Source organism: Lissotriton helveticus, chromosome 6 (assembly GCF_964261635.1).
Source record: "Lissotriton helveticus chromosome 6, aLisHel1.1, whole genome shotgun sequence".
Taxonomy (NCBI): domain Eukaryota; kingdom Metazoa; phylum Chordata; class Amphibia; order Caudata; family Salamandridae; genus Lissotriton; species Lissotriton helveticus.
Window position 1 is genome coordinate 1,121,916,856 of NC_136067.1, and position 13,995 is coordinate 1,121,930,850.

The 13,995-nt window shown below is 43.4% G+C and overlaps 1 protein-coding gene across 1 annotated transcript in view; it reads right to left on the reverse strand.

Annotated features, from left to right (window-relative positions):
* SYNE1 (spectrin repeat containing nuclear envelope protein 1) overlaps positions 1–13,995 on the reverse strand; it is a 2,361,447-nt gene that overhangs the window by 1,571,349 nt on the left and 776,103 nt on the right. Inside the window, exons 39-40 of the mRNA XM_078648775.1 lie at positions 5,511–6,139; positions 4,393–4,572 (exon numbers count right to left, since the gene is read on the reverse strand). Of these exons, the coding sequence (XP_078504901.1) occupies positions 4,393–4,572; positions 5,511–6,139 (809 nt within the window). The remainder of the gene's footprint in view (positions 1–4,392; positions 4,573–5,510; positions 6,140–13,995) is intronic.

Below are 13,995 nucleotides of genomic sequence, written 5' to 3' on the forward strand. Positions count from 1 at the left end.
TATGGGCAGCAGCTGCCACTGGTCCAAGGTTATATCCTCCCACTGAGGAAGGTACAAAATTATGTGTCCCCCAACAGGTTTAGATGGTCAGGTGGAATGTGTTAAAGTTGTTGCTTTGAGGATGAATAATCCTTGTTTTGAGCACGTCTGGCCTATGTGGAGCTATTTCCATAGACTTCATATCTGGAGAATGGTTTAGTAGTTTGCATTTCCAAAAAGGACTGCTGCAGGCGGATTGGCATCTTCTGCCAGGTGCCTGCCATTGTCGGTGCTGCCTGAGGTTGCTGGCTTCGAAACTCAGATGGAAGAGGTACTCCCCAACAAAGGGCAGGGAAATGAGGTAGTGTTGTGCTGTTGGATATTTTGATGGAAACCAGACACTCCTAGCCAATTGTGTTTATGTGGAAGAACTCAAGTGTTTGTTTTTTATATGAGGCCCTATGAGTGACATCAATGGTGTATCTGATTTTAGCATTTGAAATTGTTTTACCCTCTTGGCCAATGTCAATGAATCTCTTTTTATATGCATCTGGATTGTCAGATATCTTACAGACTACTTGGTTTCTGGGAGGAGTTCTGATAGGGTCTCAATAAGAAAATACTATTTCTCCAATTAGAATTTAACCTTATAAGGATTTCCCACTAACTGGATGAAAACATGATTTGCAGTTGTGTCACATATTGGGAATATTTACAGGGTATGGCTCCAAAGATGTGTCATCTGGAGAGTTTGTGTTGAATTGGAGCCTAAGGTCATCTCCATCATTGGTATATGTTCTTCATATGGATTTGCCTGATATACAGTGTAGCCCTGGCCTGAGAAAATAAGATGGGGAATGTGGGAGGTGTGATTTTTAGTGCTTGTGGTGGTGTGATTTCCCTAGGCTTTTTCTTTCAAATGTAAAGTCCTGAGGTTCCTCTGAAACTGCCTCTTTGAAGGTAAGATGGCAATTTTTGATGAGGTATTTTCAAGAGGGTGGAGACGGCACTAGAATGAGGCTGCAGACAGAAACACTATAGACCTTATTTTGCTATACAGCTGGCTGACCATATTGTTCTTCAACAGAAAGGGAATTGCTCAGTGTCCAGCTTGGTTCCACCTTAGAGGCATCTTAGGAGTTGCTTGTGTTCTGGGACACGCTGCCCAGGCTCTTGGGGTTGAAGCCGTGTATTTCAGTATCACGGCTTAAGCTCTGGAGGTTAAGAAATTTTCAGCACTAAATATGCATTTCAAGGCTGGGTGACTTCTGGGACAGTGGCAAGTGTCGACTGTGGAGGCTATTTTGGAGGAGGCTCTGGGACTATGGCATGACTCACTCAAGGCTGTTCACTACCCTGGTGCCAAGGCTCACTTAACGTCAAGGGCAGTGGGAAGACCCTTGGTGTGTGGTGTTAGAAAACACTAGGTATGGTCTTTGTCTTAGGTTTTGATTTTGACACAGGCACTGGAGATGAATGTTTTCTAAAGATGTTTTTTCCAAGGACACGTACTGTCCATGGTACTTCAGACTGCTGGATGTCCCATCCCTTCTGCTGCCAGAGTATGTCCCTTCATTGTCTTCAACATTCTGTCTTAAAGGTACAATTGGGGGTGGGGTCGCACACTACTCACACACCAGCGGTATCGCCCCTAAGGACTGTGGTCAATGTAGTTACGTGTTCCGCGATGCATCTTCTTCGATTATCTGCTATCTTCGCTATCTTCGCCATCCCTGGACACGTGTTTTGGGGTATCACCCCTCATCAGCAGGGATAGGCCGTGTTCTGGGGTTGCCGGTGGCTGCCAAATATCTGCCAGGTTTAGTACCACTCAGGCACGCAGGTGCGGGTCCCAGGCTCGTCAGCCAACTGCTCGAGGGAGCTTTAACATTACAATTGAGGGTGGGGTCGCACACTACTCACACACCAGCGGTATCGCCCCTAAGGACTGTGGTCAATGTAGTTACGTGTTCCGCGATGCATCTTCTTTCGATTATCTGCTATCTTCGCTATCTTCGCCATCCCTGGACACGTGTTTCGGGGTATCACCCCTCGTCAGCAGGGATAGGCTGTGTTCTGGGGTTGCCGGTGGCTGCCAAATATCTGCCAGGTTTAGTACCACTCAGGCGCGCAGGTGCGGGGTCCCAGGCTCGTCAGCCAACTGCTCGAGGGAGTTTAACATTACAATTGGGGGTGGGGTCGCACACTACTCACACACCAGCGGTATCGCCCCTAAGGACTGTGGTCAATGTAGTTACGTGTTCCGCGATGCATCTTCTTTCGATTATCTGCTATCTTCGCCATCCCTGGACACGAGTTTCGGGGTATCACCCCTCGTCAGCAGGGATAGTCCGTGTTCTGGGGTTGCCTGTGGCTGCCAAATATCTGCCAGGTTTAGTACCACTCAGGCGCACAGGTGCGGGGTCCCACGCTCGTCAGCCAACTGCTCGAGGGAGCTTTAACATTACAATTGGGGGTGGGGTCGCACACTCCTCACACACCAGCGGTATCGCCCCTAAGGACTACACACTACTCCCAGAAATCCTGGTGCATTGTGAGTTTCAGGGGCGGTATTATGAGTCATCTTGAAACTGAAGCCTCTTCTTTGAAGAAAAACATCCTGTCTTAAAGCTAGTTTAATAGAATCTTGACGCTGATGTCAGGATCACAGCACCATCTACTTGGGCAGCATTTTAAATTCTGGAACTGCATATACCATAATGCACTGGAGGCAGATGGTGAATACATCTATATTTTAACTGTATATGTATCTGTAATCATGCATTTAAACATGTATTGAGATGCTTGCTACACTAACTTTACCAAAGGCCCTAAGGATTTGGATTTCTTAATGTGTACTTGCCAATGTGAATGTTTGCTTTGGATGCAATGTTTATCTCTCCTCTGCAGGTGCAGTTGTGTGATCTTATGAATAGAGAAGGAACATTGTGTGAAAGAGATAGTGAGGTTCAGGAGGAGTACTTTTGGCAAGGATGAGAAGCCTTAACGAACGAATGGAGGACTACTGTCCGTGCGGAATCGGGAGAGGGGAGGAATCCCAAGATGTTCTGTTGCATGGACCAAAGGAAAGGAGTTTCAAGAGTAGTTGCCAAGTTTTACTGTTTGAAGGTGAAAAATAATGAGACGTCACATTGGATTCTCGAAGGTTCTCTTTGTGGGTATAGTTGATGATCACATTTCAGGTTCTTCAGACTTCTGTTAGAGACTTCTTTGTGACATTTCTGTTGTGAGGCTTCATGCTACACAATATGCTTCCCATTAGAGGACTTCTACTGAGATTCAGCTATGCGGACACCTTTCTTGCTTCCCTGACTTAAATAGGGTTTCCCTGATTCCTAGCTTAGAACAGGGCTGAATAGATTTTCTTAGACAACCTCATGCATAATCAGGAGGATCGAATTGTCAATCTAATCAGCAGACTTTATTTCTCATTCTTTGTATTGTGGCTACAGAATGCCTCATTTGTTTTTGAGAAAAACTTTGTCCTGTGTTTTGGATTTCCATTATTGATTCTGTATTTTTACAATATGTTTCTGAAACTGAATGGTATCAGCCTGGCTTTTAATTTGTAATAAATCAAAATGAAATGCCATCTTCCCACTCAGGATTTTACTGTGTGGCCAAATGGGTTACACTTTAAATTTAAATTGTAGTTGATCCTGGCTCCTTTTATTCCTCAGGAACTTAGAAAGGTCTATTGCAGGGACCGAGAATAAAGGGGCCAAAGTACTATGCATTAACACAATGAAAGAGCCCATTAAATCTTTACCACCCAATCTGCTGATAGACCTGCAACCTCCCTCTACTGCATGAAATGTGCTTGCCTTAGCTTTTCCCAACTAAAGCGAGAGGTCAAACACACAGCCTGATCCTCTTGCTTTTACCTCTGTTGTGAGGTTAGTTTTTCATACTGAACAGTTAGTTCCAAACAACCAACATTCTTTGCTTAGCAGACTATATTAGTATCTATAGAAAGAGAATTTTGGAAGCCATGTACACAGAATACAAATTAATGTCACTGTGGCCATCGGTCATCCAAAATACGATTTCCTGTGCTGCAAGACAAACCTTACACAAATGTTTTTCACTGAATCTGGAAAGGCAAATTTAGTAACATTTAAATTGGATTATGTTCTGGGCTCCTAATTAGTCAAAATTCTCAGACGTTGTCGAACTCTGAATGGAATGGCATCGAAGTGCATGTCATATTTGGTAAGTGTTTCTAAAACCTACTCATCATTCAAACTACACATAATCACCCTCTGAACAGAGCCAACACCACCACCATCCCCGATAGTTATAATTTGAATTTTATATTTATCAAATGATATTCCACAGAAAAAAAAACACGAAATGCTACTCAGACAACTGATTTCCTACCAGACAACTTACTTTTCACTGATTAACTTCCGGGCATCTTCCCAGGTGGCTTCCAAAGCATTTATCTCATTGTCGGCTTCATTTGCCAAAATTATATCCTTCTGTGCGATTTGTTTTGCTTTGTCCATAAGCCACTGCAACTCATGCTGGTGCGAATTTAACTCATCCTCCAGCAAATTAAAAACCTTGAGTCTGGAAATTCAAAAATATCAAATCCATTGTGAATTTACTGTCATATTTATAACAAATAGAGTTCAATTACATTTACATTTTTACATCTGAAAAATAAAATAAATACAGTGTTGGTAGGCATGTGAAAACGAATAATAGCTGGAAAAGACTGCCAGGCCCCATGAAGTCCACAATTTCTCTCACACTGCTCGGTCTAGTGGGAACTGTGAAGGGAATGCCTTATCGGGAATGGGCAGAGCTGTCACTTTTATGTTAGGCTTTAGAACTGTCACTTTTAATTCTTGGCTTTCCTGTGAACATTTTAAACTAGTTTGTTTGAATAAAGGAAGATGATTAATGGCTTTAAGCGACACTTACAAGTTACAAAAAGGTATTCTCCTTAAACTGTCACTTAATTTTTTTTCTCCAATTTTAATATTTTCACATTTCTACGTTATTATCTGAATCTTTGCACAAATATTGTCAACTATAATAATTATTACATATTTTATCCACTTCATAAGGTGATCAGAAGTGGGAAGTGAGAGACAGCAGCACGTAGACTCAAAATACTATTCTGTTTTTCACAAGACTGTGCGAAAAAAGGCTTCTTAGGTTAAAAAAACCAAACTATATCATTTCACGAAAACATAAAATGGTCCTTTTGCAATGTTATTTTTGTTTGAAATACAAAAGACTACTTTTAGCACAAATTAGCTTGAGACGTTTATTGAAGATTGCCTGAAATGACTTTGAGGTTGGACCCTTTTGCAAACATCTGATATATATATGCAACTCATTCTTTTTGTCCACATTATTGTTTACAGCAACACAAAATTAGCTGAAGGCCATCTAGCTATTTCTGCATAAAGGAAGCTGCAAAGAAATTGCATGTCCTAGTTTTTATCTGCCTGTATTATGTCTACAGATGAATGAAACAACAACATTTGTGTTATTACCTCTGATTGAGTGCTTGGAGGGTTGGTTCTTGCAATTCTTCGTTGTCTGCCTTTTCCTCAATATCCTCAACACTCTTTAGCAGCTGCTCTTTTCGCTCGGTGAAGGACTTCCACATGATCACAAGGGCTTCTGCCTCACTCTGCTTTGTTCCCAAGAGGTTTTGGACTGATTCCAGCTCAGAGAACAAGTGATCAGCCAGAGCTCGACATGAGGTCCTCTGTTCGGAAATGCCTCCCTTAAGGTGGTAATGCGCTTTGGTAAGGGAGCCATCCAAACCTGCAGCTATCGACCCCAGTCTGTCAATCTGCCCAATTACATCCTCTAGTTCTTTGTCTAGTGTTTCGGACTTAGTCTTGTCCATGCTGTTGGTGCTCTCAACAGTCTGCTTCAGCTGATGGAGGGCACTGCTAGCTGCAACATGTAATTCTATGAAATCACCAACATTTGTAAGTACATCTTTGCGCCGTTCAGTAATCTGCTTTGCATCCTGGAGCAGCAGGACGCAATCCTCCACCCTAGTTTGTAAAGTGTGGTGGCCCTCTGCCTTACTATAGGAAGACAACTTTTCTACATGTTCATTTAGATGCTGAATGTCATTCTCTTTGCTTTTCACTTCAATCAAGTGTTCCTGAAAGACAAAAATAAAAAATGGAGTTTTATTCAAATAACACTGAAGGATTCCTGGTTTTTGTTGCAGTGCCCGCCCCCCCCCCCGCACACACAAACACTTGGTCCTTGGTATTTGATGCAACTTTGACTGAAGTGTACTGAGTTCCTGCTAACCAGGCCCCCAGTACCAGTGATCATTCTCTAAAAAATGTACAACTGTTTACCCCAATTGGCAAAATCGTTAGCACTCTCTGTAAGTCCTTAGTAAATACTAAGTACATAGGTACATAGGTACCTATGTACCTGGTACATAGGGCCTGAGATACTAAAGAGGGTCCCTAAGGGCTGCAGCACAAATTGTGCCACCCTAAGGGATACCTCACCAAGCACATGCAAGGTTGCCATTGCAGGCTGTGTGTCTTGGTACAGACAAAAGTGAAAACACGACATGACACACATCTGTTTGCCATGTCCCTAACACTGCATTTAATATTTGTAAGTCTCCCCTATTGTAGGCCTGACAGCCCTGAGACAGGCTGCTTAATATTACACGAGGGCATACCTGCATGAGAAGATATACCCCTGTGCTGGTCAGTCCTATTACCAGTACAAGGGAACAAGGAAGCCATTTTAAAACATGAGCTGGACAATGGTGAAAACGAGTTCCCCAGCTACAAGATGGCTTCACTGAAAACAGGGATGTTTGGTATCAAACATCTTGTATTGGTAAACCCACAATGATGCCAATGTTGAATTTATCAATATATGCACCAAGAAGGCACCTTACAGGTGCCCTCTGAAAACCTACCAGCCTCTGGTGTGCTTGCTGACTGGTTACTGCCAGCCTGACACCCAAGACACTGTTCTGACCTCCTAGAGGGGGAACCTTTGATCTCAGGAGACCCAGAACGAAGGCCTGTCCGCGAAGAGGGTGTAACGCCCCCACCCATAGGATGACCTGCTGATTAGCCTCCTTCGGCCGGCAAACTTCAAAGACGCTGCCACCTTTGGAATGCGAATCTGGCTACCCTCATAGGAAAGGAAGCCAGCACCCCTAACGAGAGCCCTCTTGGCACCTGGACAGGTGGGAAAATTAGCCGCTTAGGTAGGCGTGCTACCTCCAGGTTAGTACCACTTATAAGGTGGACTACTGTTAGGTGAACATGATTTTTCAGAAGGAGCCATCTTTGTGATGGCATACTTAAGAATTCTGGGCCAGGGTTATGCCCACTTCCGACAGGAAGTGGTCATAAAGGAGGAGTAGTGACCCCAATGGTCATTAGTCCATTGGCTACTACCCTACACTCCCCTAAATTCAGTACTTAGGGGAGCCCCTGGCACCAGAAAAGCAGATCCTGATGAACTGAGAAGAGAGAGGACCCAGAAGAGCTGCAAAAGCAGAGAAGACTAAAGATAGCACCTAAGTTGGCCTCAGCTCCGCAGGCCTGTCTGCTGCCCTCGTCAAAAACTGTGCCAAATTCGACTTGTCCTGCAGCTGTTGACTCCAGAATCTTGAAATTACTGAACAGCAGATCTGTTCTGAAGGCACTCCAAAAGAAAAGACTCTGAGGCCCTCCGGTCCCGCCAGAACCCAACAACTGAAGAAACCACTGCACCCGTCGCCTCCGGCCCGAGTTGAAGTGGGTCACCAGTGTCAACAAGGTGCACTAGCCCTCCAGAGCTCGAGTCCATATGGTTTCAACCCTGCTGGACATCATCTGCAGCCTCTGCACGCAAGGCCCCTCTACTGCAACAGCTCAGATAAGGAAAAAACAGACGTCTAAAGACACCTCTGCACCCATCGGCCCTCAGCCTTGGAGAAGAGGACCAAACATGTCTCCCCATCCCGAACATTTCAAGGCCTGAGCCCACTTGCTGGTTCAGACATCTGGCCTCCTGGCCAGAGCCTGCAGCCTCTTTCCACAGTGACCGATCTCCATTGAAATACATTGGGCTCCCAACATGTTTTACAATCTGCACCCGGCCGACCCATGCCACTGGTGGTGTGCCACTGGTGCTGCCTTGGAACTTGCCCACCACTCGCCCTAATTCCTGGAGATTGGTCCTGTTAGTTTCTGTATTATACCTGTTTACTGAACTTTTTATCCGATAACATTGCAGAGCTCAGAAATGGCAGTGTTTATCTTTTAAAGTGAAAAGAATTGATATTTGAAAACGTGCTTCCCTGAAAGATTTTTCTTTGATGCCTAAACATATATAAAGATACTTGCAATTTTTATAAATTAGTGTGGATCTCCTTGAATCATGTTGTAATGTATTAATCACAGTGTGTATTTGCAAAATGTTTTGCACTATGTGTTAAGCCTTATTCTGTTCAACCACACTACCCCCTAATAGAGCACTTTGGGATTACATAGCAAGCCCTTATCCTCTAGTAAGGGAACCCCTGGACTCTTTACACAGTATATAGGATTACTGATATATCTCGTAAAGAGCCAGCTTCCTACAAATTCACAACAAATTCTCAAACAATATAAAGGTATAACATTGTAAAGGACTTCATTTTAAAACAGTACTGTTTTAGTTAATGAGCTACTGGTTTGGATGAATACAAGTTCAGTCATTTTGTGTTATGTGTAGCATCCTCCCCAGCCCAGGTACTTGCCAATAACTATGCCACACACAGAGCGTAGTATAACACGTTTTTCTTTCTGCGTGTAACTGCGAACTCAACATTCTATTCACTGCGCTCCAACGCTTATGTCACAGTTCTATGGAGTCCATCAGGAGCCACAACGGTTCCGTCATTACATGCTCCCACATCACCAGGGCAGGACTGGGAACAGCAACCAGCCCTGGCAGATTGCTGCCTGATTGGCCCTGGGAGGTGGGGGTGGGGGATTGCCGCGGGGGACGCACTAGTAAAATGCACCACTCCCACTTTTGTTACTGAGGGCCGATATTGCAGCATTGCTGCAAAACTGGCACCCAGTGACAAAACCGGCCCCTACCCCTCCAACCCACCAGGAAAACACCGGGTGCTCGCTACGACCAGTCCGGCCCTACACACCACTACATCTCTTCCTTTGCTAAATAAGAAATTATACTTTTTTACAGATATATACAATGAAGGCTCTACAATGAGTCTTCGTGGCACGTGGATCACATGTCCTGGGTCTGTGGAAACTGGATGCCAGCAGAAGAATTCTCCATGACTGGCTTTGGTGATGGAATGACAGCAGAAGTCAGGGGTTCTTCACTTGCCTTTTTTCACTTGTCTTTTCAGACCCAGAATCTGCAAGCACATCAGTGCCAGTTGAGCGATGAGTCACACTTCTGAAATGTGAAGAGTCTCACGTAATAGACTTCACAGGACACTGGGCAGTCACCATTTGTCCTTTTCTAGTCAGAAAATGAAATATTTTGGCATCAAAAGGAGCATCAGACTTTTGTTTTCTATGCTGATGCACAAGAACTTGAGCTCCTTTCAGGAAGGTGACATCTCGTACTTGTCAATGCGTGTCTGCATAGGCTTTCATTTTCCTCTAACGACCCAAGTCTTTCCTACCTGTTTCTTACTTGGTATTTGTTCTTCTGTTGGTCCATTGAGGTAACTTGCTTGTCATAGCCCTAGCGAAGGTCAAGGTTGCAGGTCTTTCACCTGTGGTTGAGTGAGGGTTTGAGCACTAAGCCCGAAAAGTGGAATTTAGAACAGCTATAAGGTTGAGCTTTCTCGTACAGCATGCTGGACATGTTTCTTCAGAGTACTCATGAAATGTTCGACAAGGTTATTGGCCCGTGGCCACAGAGGAATGCTCTTCTGATGCTTCACCAAAAGATGACTGAGAAAGTTTTGAATTCCTGACTGTTGAAAGGTGGGCCATTGTCAGACTTTAAAATCACAGGAACACACCAGGTCACGCAGATGCTGTCTAATCTCTCAATGACACATTTGTGAGTGATAGATAAGAGATCTTCAACTAATAGAAAATGAGAATGTTCATCAACGATCATCATAAGGTGATGTACGTTGTCAAGAGGACCGAAGAAGTTCACTGCAATTCCTTTTCAACCCTTTCATTGAGATGTGGAAACCAGACTCAGTCTTGGAGTGCTTATTTGGTGGCAACAATTTCTTGATGTCCTTCGTGGGCCACTGCAATGATCTTTTGTCGCAGACTCTTTGGAATAACAATTCTCAACCCTCATAGGATAATACCTTCCTGAGTAATGGACAGTTCATATTTCACATTCTTAAACATTTGATATTCACTGTCACTGGTAAGAGTACAAAGGCTGACATCTAATAATGTCTTGCACTTTCAGCATGTCACTATCTTGTCTTGTGACAGTGAACATGTATTCTAATGAAATGGCAGCTGGACAGCTTGATTTCTCTAGGTAAATTATGTAAGTTTCAACCGTCTTAAAAGGGGTGCCAGTGCATTGTAGAGGCACTCATGAAAAGCAGTCAGCAAAGTTATAATCTTTCCCTGGCTTAGGCAAGATGGTGTAGTTGTAATCTTGCTATCTCAGACCCCGACGTTCAATGCAAGGAGGCATTTTTGCTTTTGGATGGCCAAAGATAGTAAATAATGCTCGATGTTGGGTCACACGCATGAAGGGTTTCCCATACAAGAATACGTGGAAATGTTCACAAGCATACACCACTGCCAAGCTCTATTTCTAGGGCTGTGAGTAACCACGTTCAGTTTAGGACAAACTTCAGCTGGGGTATGCCACAATACGTCTTCGAGCATTGGGGTGGCTGCTGTGATTTGTAAGGTTGGCACCCAACTCGACAGGGCTAGAGTCAACAACAACCTCAGTATGGATCAAAATATGCCATTTCAGTAGCGTTCTCAATAGCTTGCTTGATTTTCTGAAAGCATTTTATGCATTCTTGTGACCAAAGGAAATAACCATTCTTTTTAGTCAACTATCCGAAAGGTGTACAGACAGAGGCAAAGTCTTGTTTTTATCTAGAGCAACAGCTGGCCATGCCAAGGAATGAACATAACAAGGCAACATCTTGTGGGGGACTTCAGTTTAGAGCGCTTGCACTTTAGCAGGATCAGGTGTCATGCCCCAGTTAGAAAAGATATAGCCAAAGAATTTTAACCTTGTCTTATGGAACTCACATTTCTTGGCATTCAAAGTTAAACCACCATCAGTGAGCACCTGACACACTTGAGTGAGAGCTTTGTCATGCTCCTTCTATGTAGCTCTGAAAACCAATGTTATGACTGTAATTGAATGCATTCATGGCGGGCTGCATGATACATCAAATCACTTCTTGGGATAGCTCTGCAGTTGATTTCACATGAAAAATTATTCTATTGTAACGGAACAGACCAATATGTGTAGAAAAAAATTTGTAATGTAAATGCACTTCTCCTCAAGTTCCAGTGAATGATATCCTTTATTAAGATCCAGGTGAGAGAATACCTTTGCCCCATTCAATTGTGTTATCATGTCGGCAATTGGTGGACCTAGATGCCATTGTCTTTCAATGGCCTTGTTTGCTTAATCCACGCAGACGCGTACAGCTCATTCACTGCCCTTTTTGGGTACAATCACAATGGAAGAAACCCATGGAGTTGGACCATTAGAATGCTCAATGATATTGTGCTTGAATAAAGATTCAAGTTCCTTTTCTTTCAACAGCTTCCTGTAAGAGAAAGGCAATTTGACTGTGTCTTTAAGCAATAGGATGGATGTCCTAATTAATGTGTAATTGGGCTTTCATAGTCTTGAGTTTTCCCAACCCATGAAACACTAAAGGGGAATTGACTTACTATTTTGTGACAAGCATTCATGTTATAGTTCACAGATATCAGTCACATAACAGCGGCTGTGTTGAAGCTGAGTAAACAGGCTCTTGACGCCATATTCTGAAGTACATGAACGGAGCTTGTACTTTTGTTTTCTTATGCTTCATTGTTGCCACAAATGAACCTTGACCATGAGCCCACATATACAGTTTAGTTTTCAATGGCGTAAGTCGGGCCAGTGGAGGCAGTTTATTATATTTCTCCTTAGGCATAGTATTGATTTACTACTATCCATAATGAACAGTATTGAGCAACCATTGACTTTTAGTGTGTTTGAATGACTTTGGTGCTCTGTGATGCCGATTTCTCTTGGACCAAGGTCTTTCCACACAGGAGACCAGTCCAACATGCACATGCTTCTCTGAGGTGAACATAAACAAGCCACATGCATCTTCTTCACTTTAACTTGATATTGACTGGGAAGAACTGTTTGAAAAAGATTTAGATGTTGATGTTAATTTGGTGTCGATTTTCCTCAGCTGATGTGGTCACTTGGCCTTATGGGCATTGGTTGAATGGCGGTTGGTTCTGTAATGTTCAATCAGCCATTTTGTCTTCGAGCCGTGACGCAAATGTGTTTCTTTCACTTTGCACACCATCACAAAATGGCTCTCCTTTCCACAGGCTTTCCAGATTTGCCCAGTGGTGGGACATTTACCTTCGTGTGGATATGAAAATCTACACCTGAAACACAACTTCTTTTTCTGTGGAGAATTCACTCTTTGCCACTTGGCTTTGTGCTTTGACTTATTTCTCACATTCATGACTGACTCACTCTGGGCACCTCCGACCTCCTTGTCAGCAGCTTGATGATCAGTACGCTCCTCAGTTCTGGCAGCCATGACAACTCGCTCCAGACTCAGTGTCAGTTTCTTCACTTGGACGGGGGAGCGTCGCAGGAACAAACAAAATGGCAATACAAAATTTCACTGCCATTTTATTTTTTACCATTGTGCGCACGCAGCAGCCAGCCTGCCCCTTGCCCAGAGGCATATGGGGGATGCTCTTGGCAGCAGAGCACTTTGAAGCTCTCCAAGCACAGGCCTGAAGTGCCTGAAGGAGCATCCAGTCAGGATGATCCATCCAATCCTGGCGCTGCTCTCACAGCAACAGTGCAGCAACAGGACTGATTAAGGAAGTGGGCTGGTCCCAGCACAGGCTGCAGGAAAGAAGAAGATCGGGACCAGAGCGAGAAGTGTAGTCAGGCAAGTAGATTATTTTCTTTTTTTCGTGTTTAATTTTTTTGTGTATGTAAAATCCTTTTACATTGGAGGGTTCAAACAATAAGCACACTTTTCTCTGCGGAAGCAGGTTATAATGTTTTATTATGTTTTATAATGGTTATAATGTTTCATTAGCACCAAGCCTGCATGCGTCTTGAGAAAAAGACACAATTTTCTCTCTCTCTCAATCGCATTAATTTTAACAAGGCTGTAATGCTTCAGTCTTACAGGGCACTATAATTCGCCATGTGTGAGGCATTGAATAATGCACTTTAGCCTACTGCATGTTTTATTATATTTGGCTGTTGGAGGAATTCAGATGAACACATTTCCACATTACAACAGAGTAGATTTAAACTGAGTGCTGTGTAAATGATTGACCATTTCAACGCACAGAATAAACAACACAGTATAAAATTCCAGAAGTATTGACGGAAAAAAAATCTATAAGAACCTTTAGGTTGCTGGAGAATCCACTGCAGGTCGGGAATAGACTTATAAGGCACGTATTATCACGCCGTAACATCATCACAGATAGAAACCAGACCATGTAATTTTTTCAAGATATACATAATTGCAACACTATATAACAACACCAGCGTTATATGTGGTCACAATATTTTAAAGCAAGGCAACGAAAATAATGTGTGCTAAATGTAAGGGTGATTTATCATTGTTTAACACAAAGAACCGACGTGACCTCATGCTTCGCATGAACTGTAACAGAAATACGAGAGCTGCACTAAATAATGGGCCAGTATGCATGGCACAAGGCGGTCCAGCTGCTCACTGGGAGTAGGTGTTCTGCCTACCCCACCGCTCTCCATACCTGGTAGCCACCACTGTCCAGGCTAAGA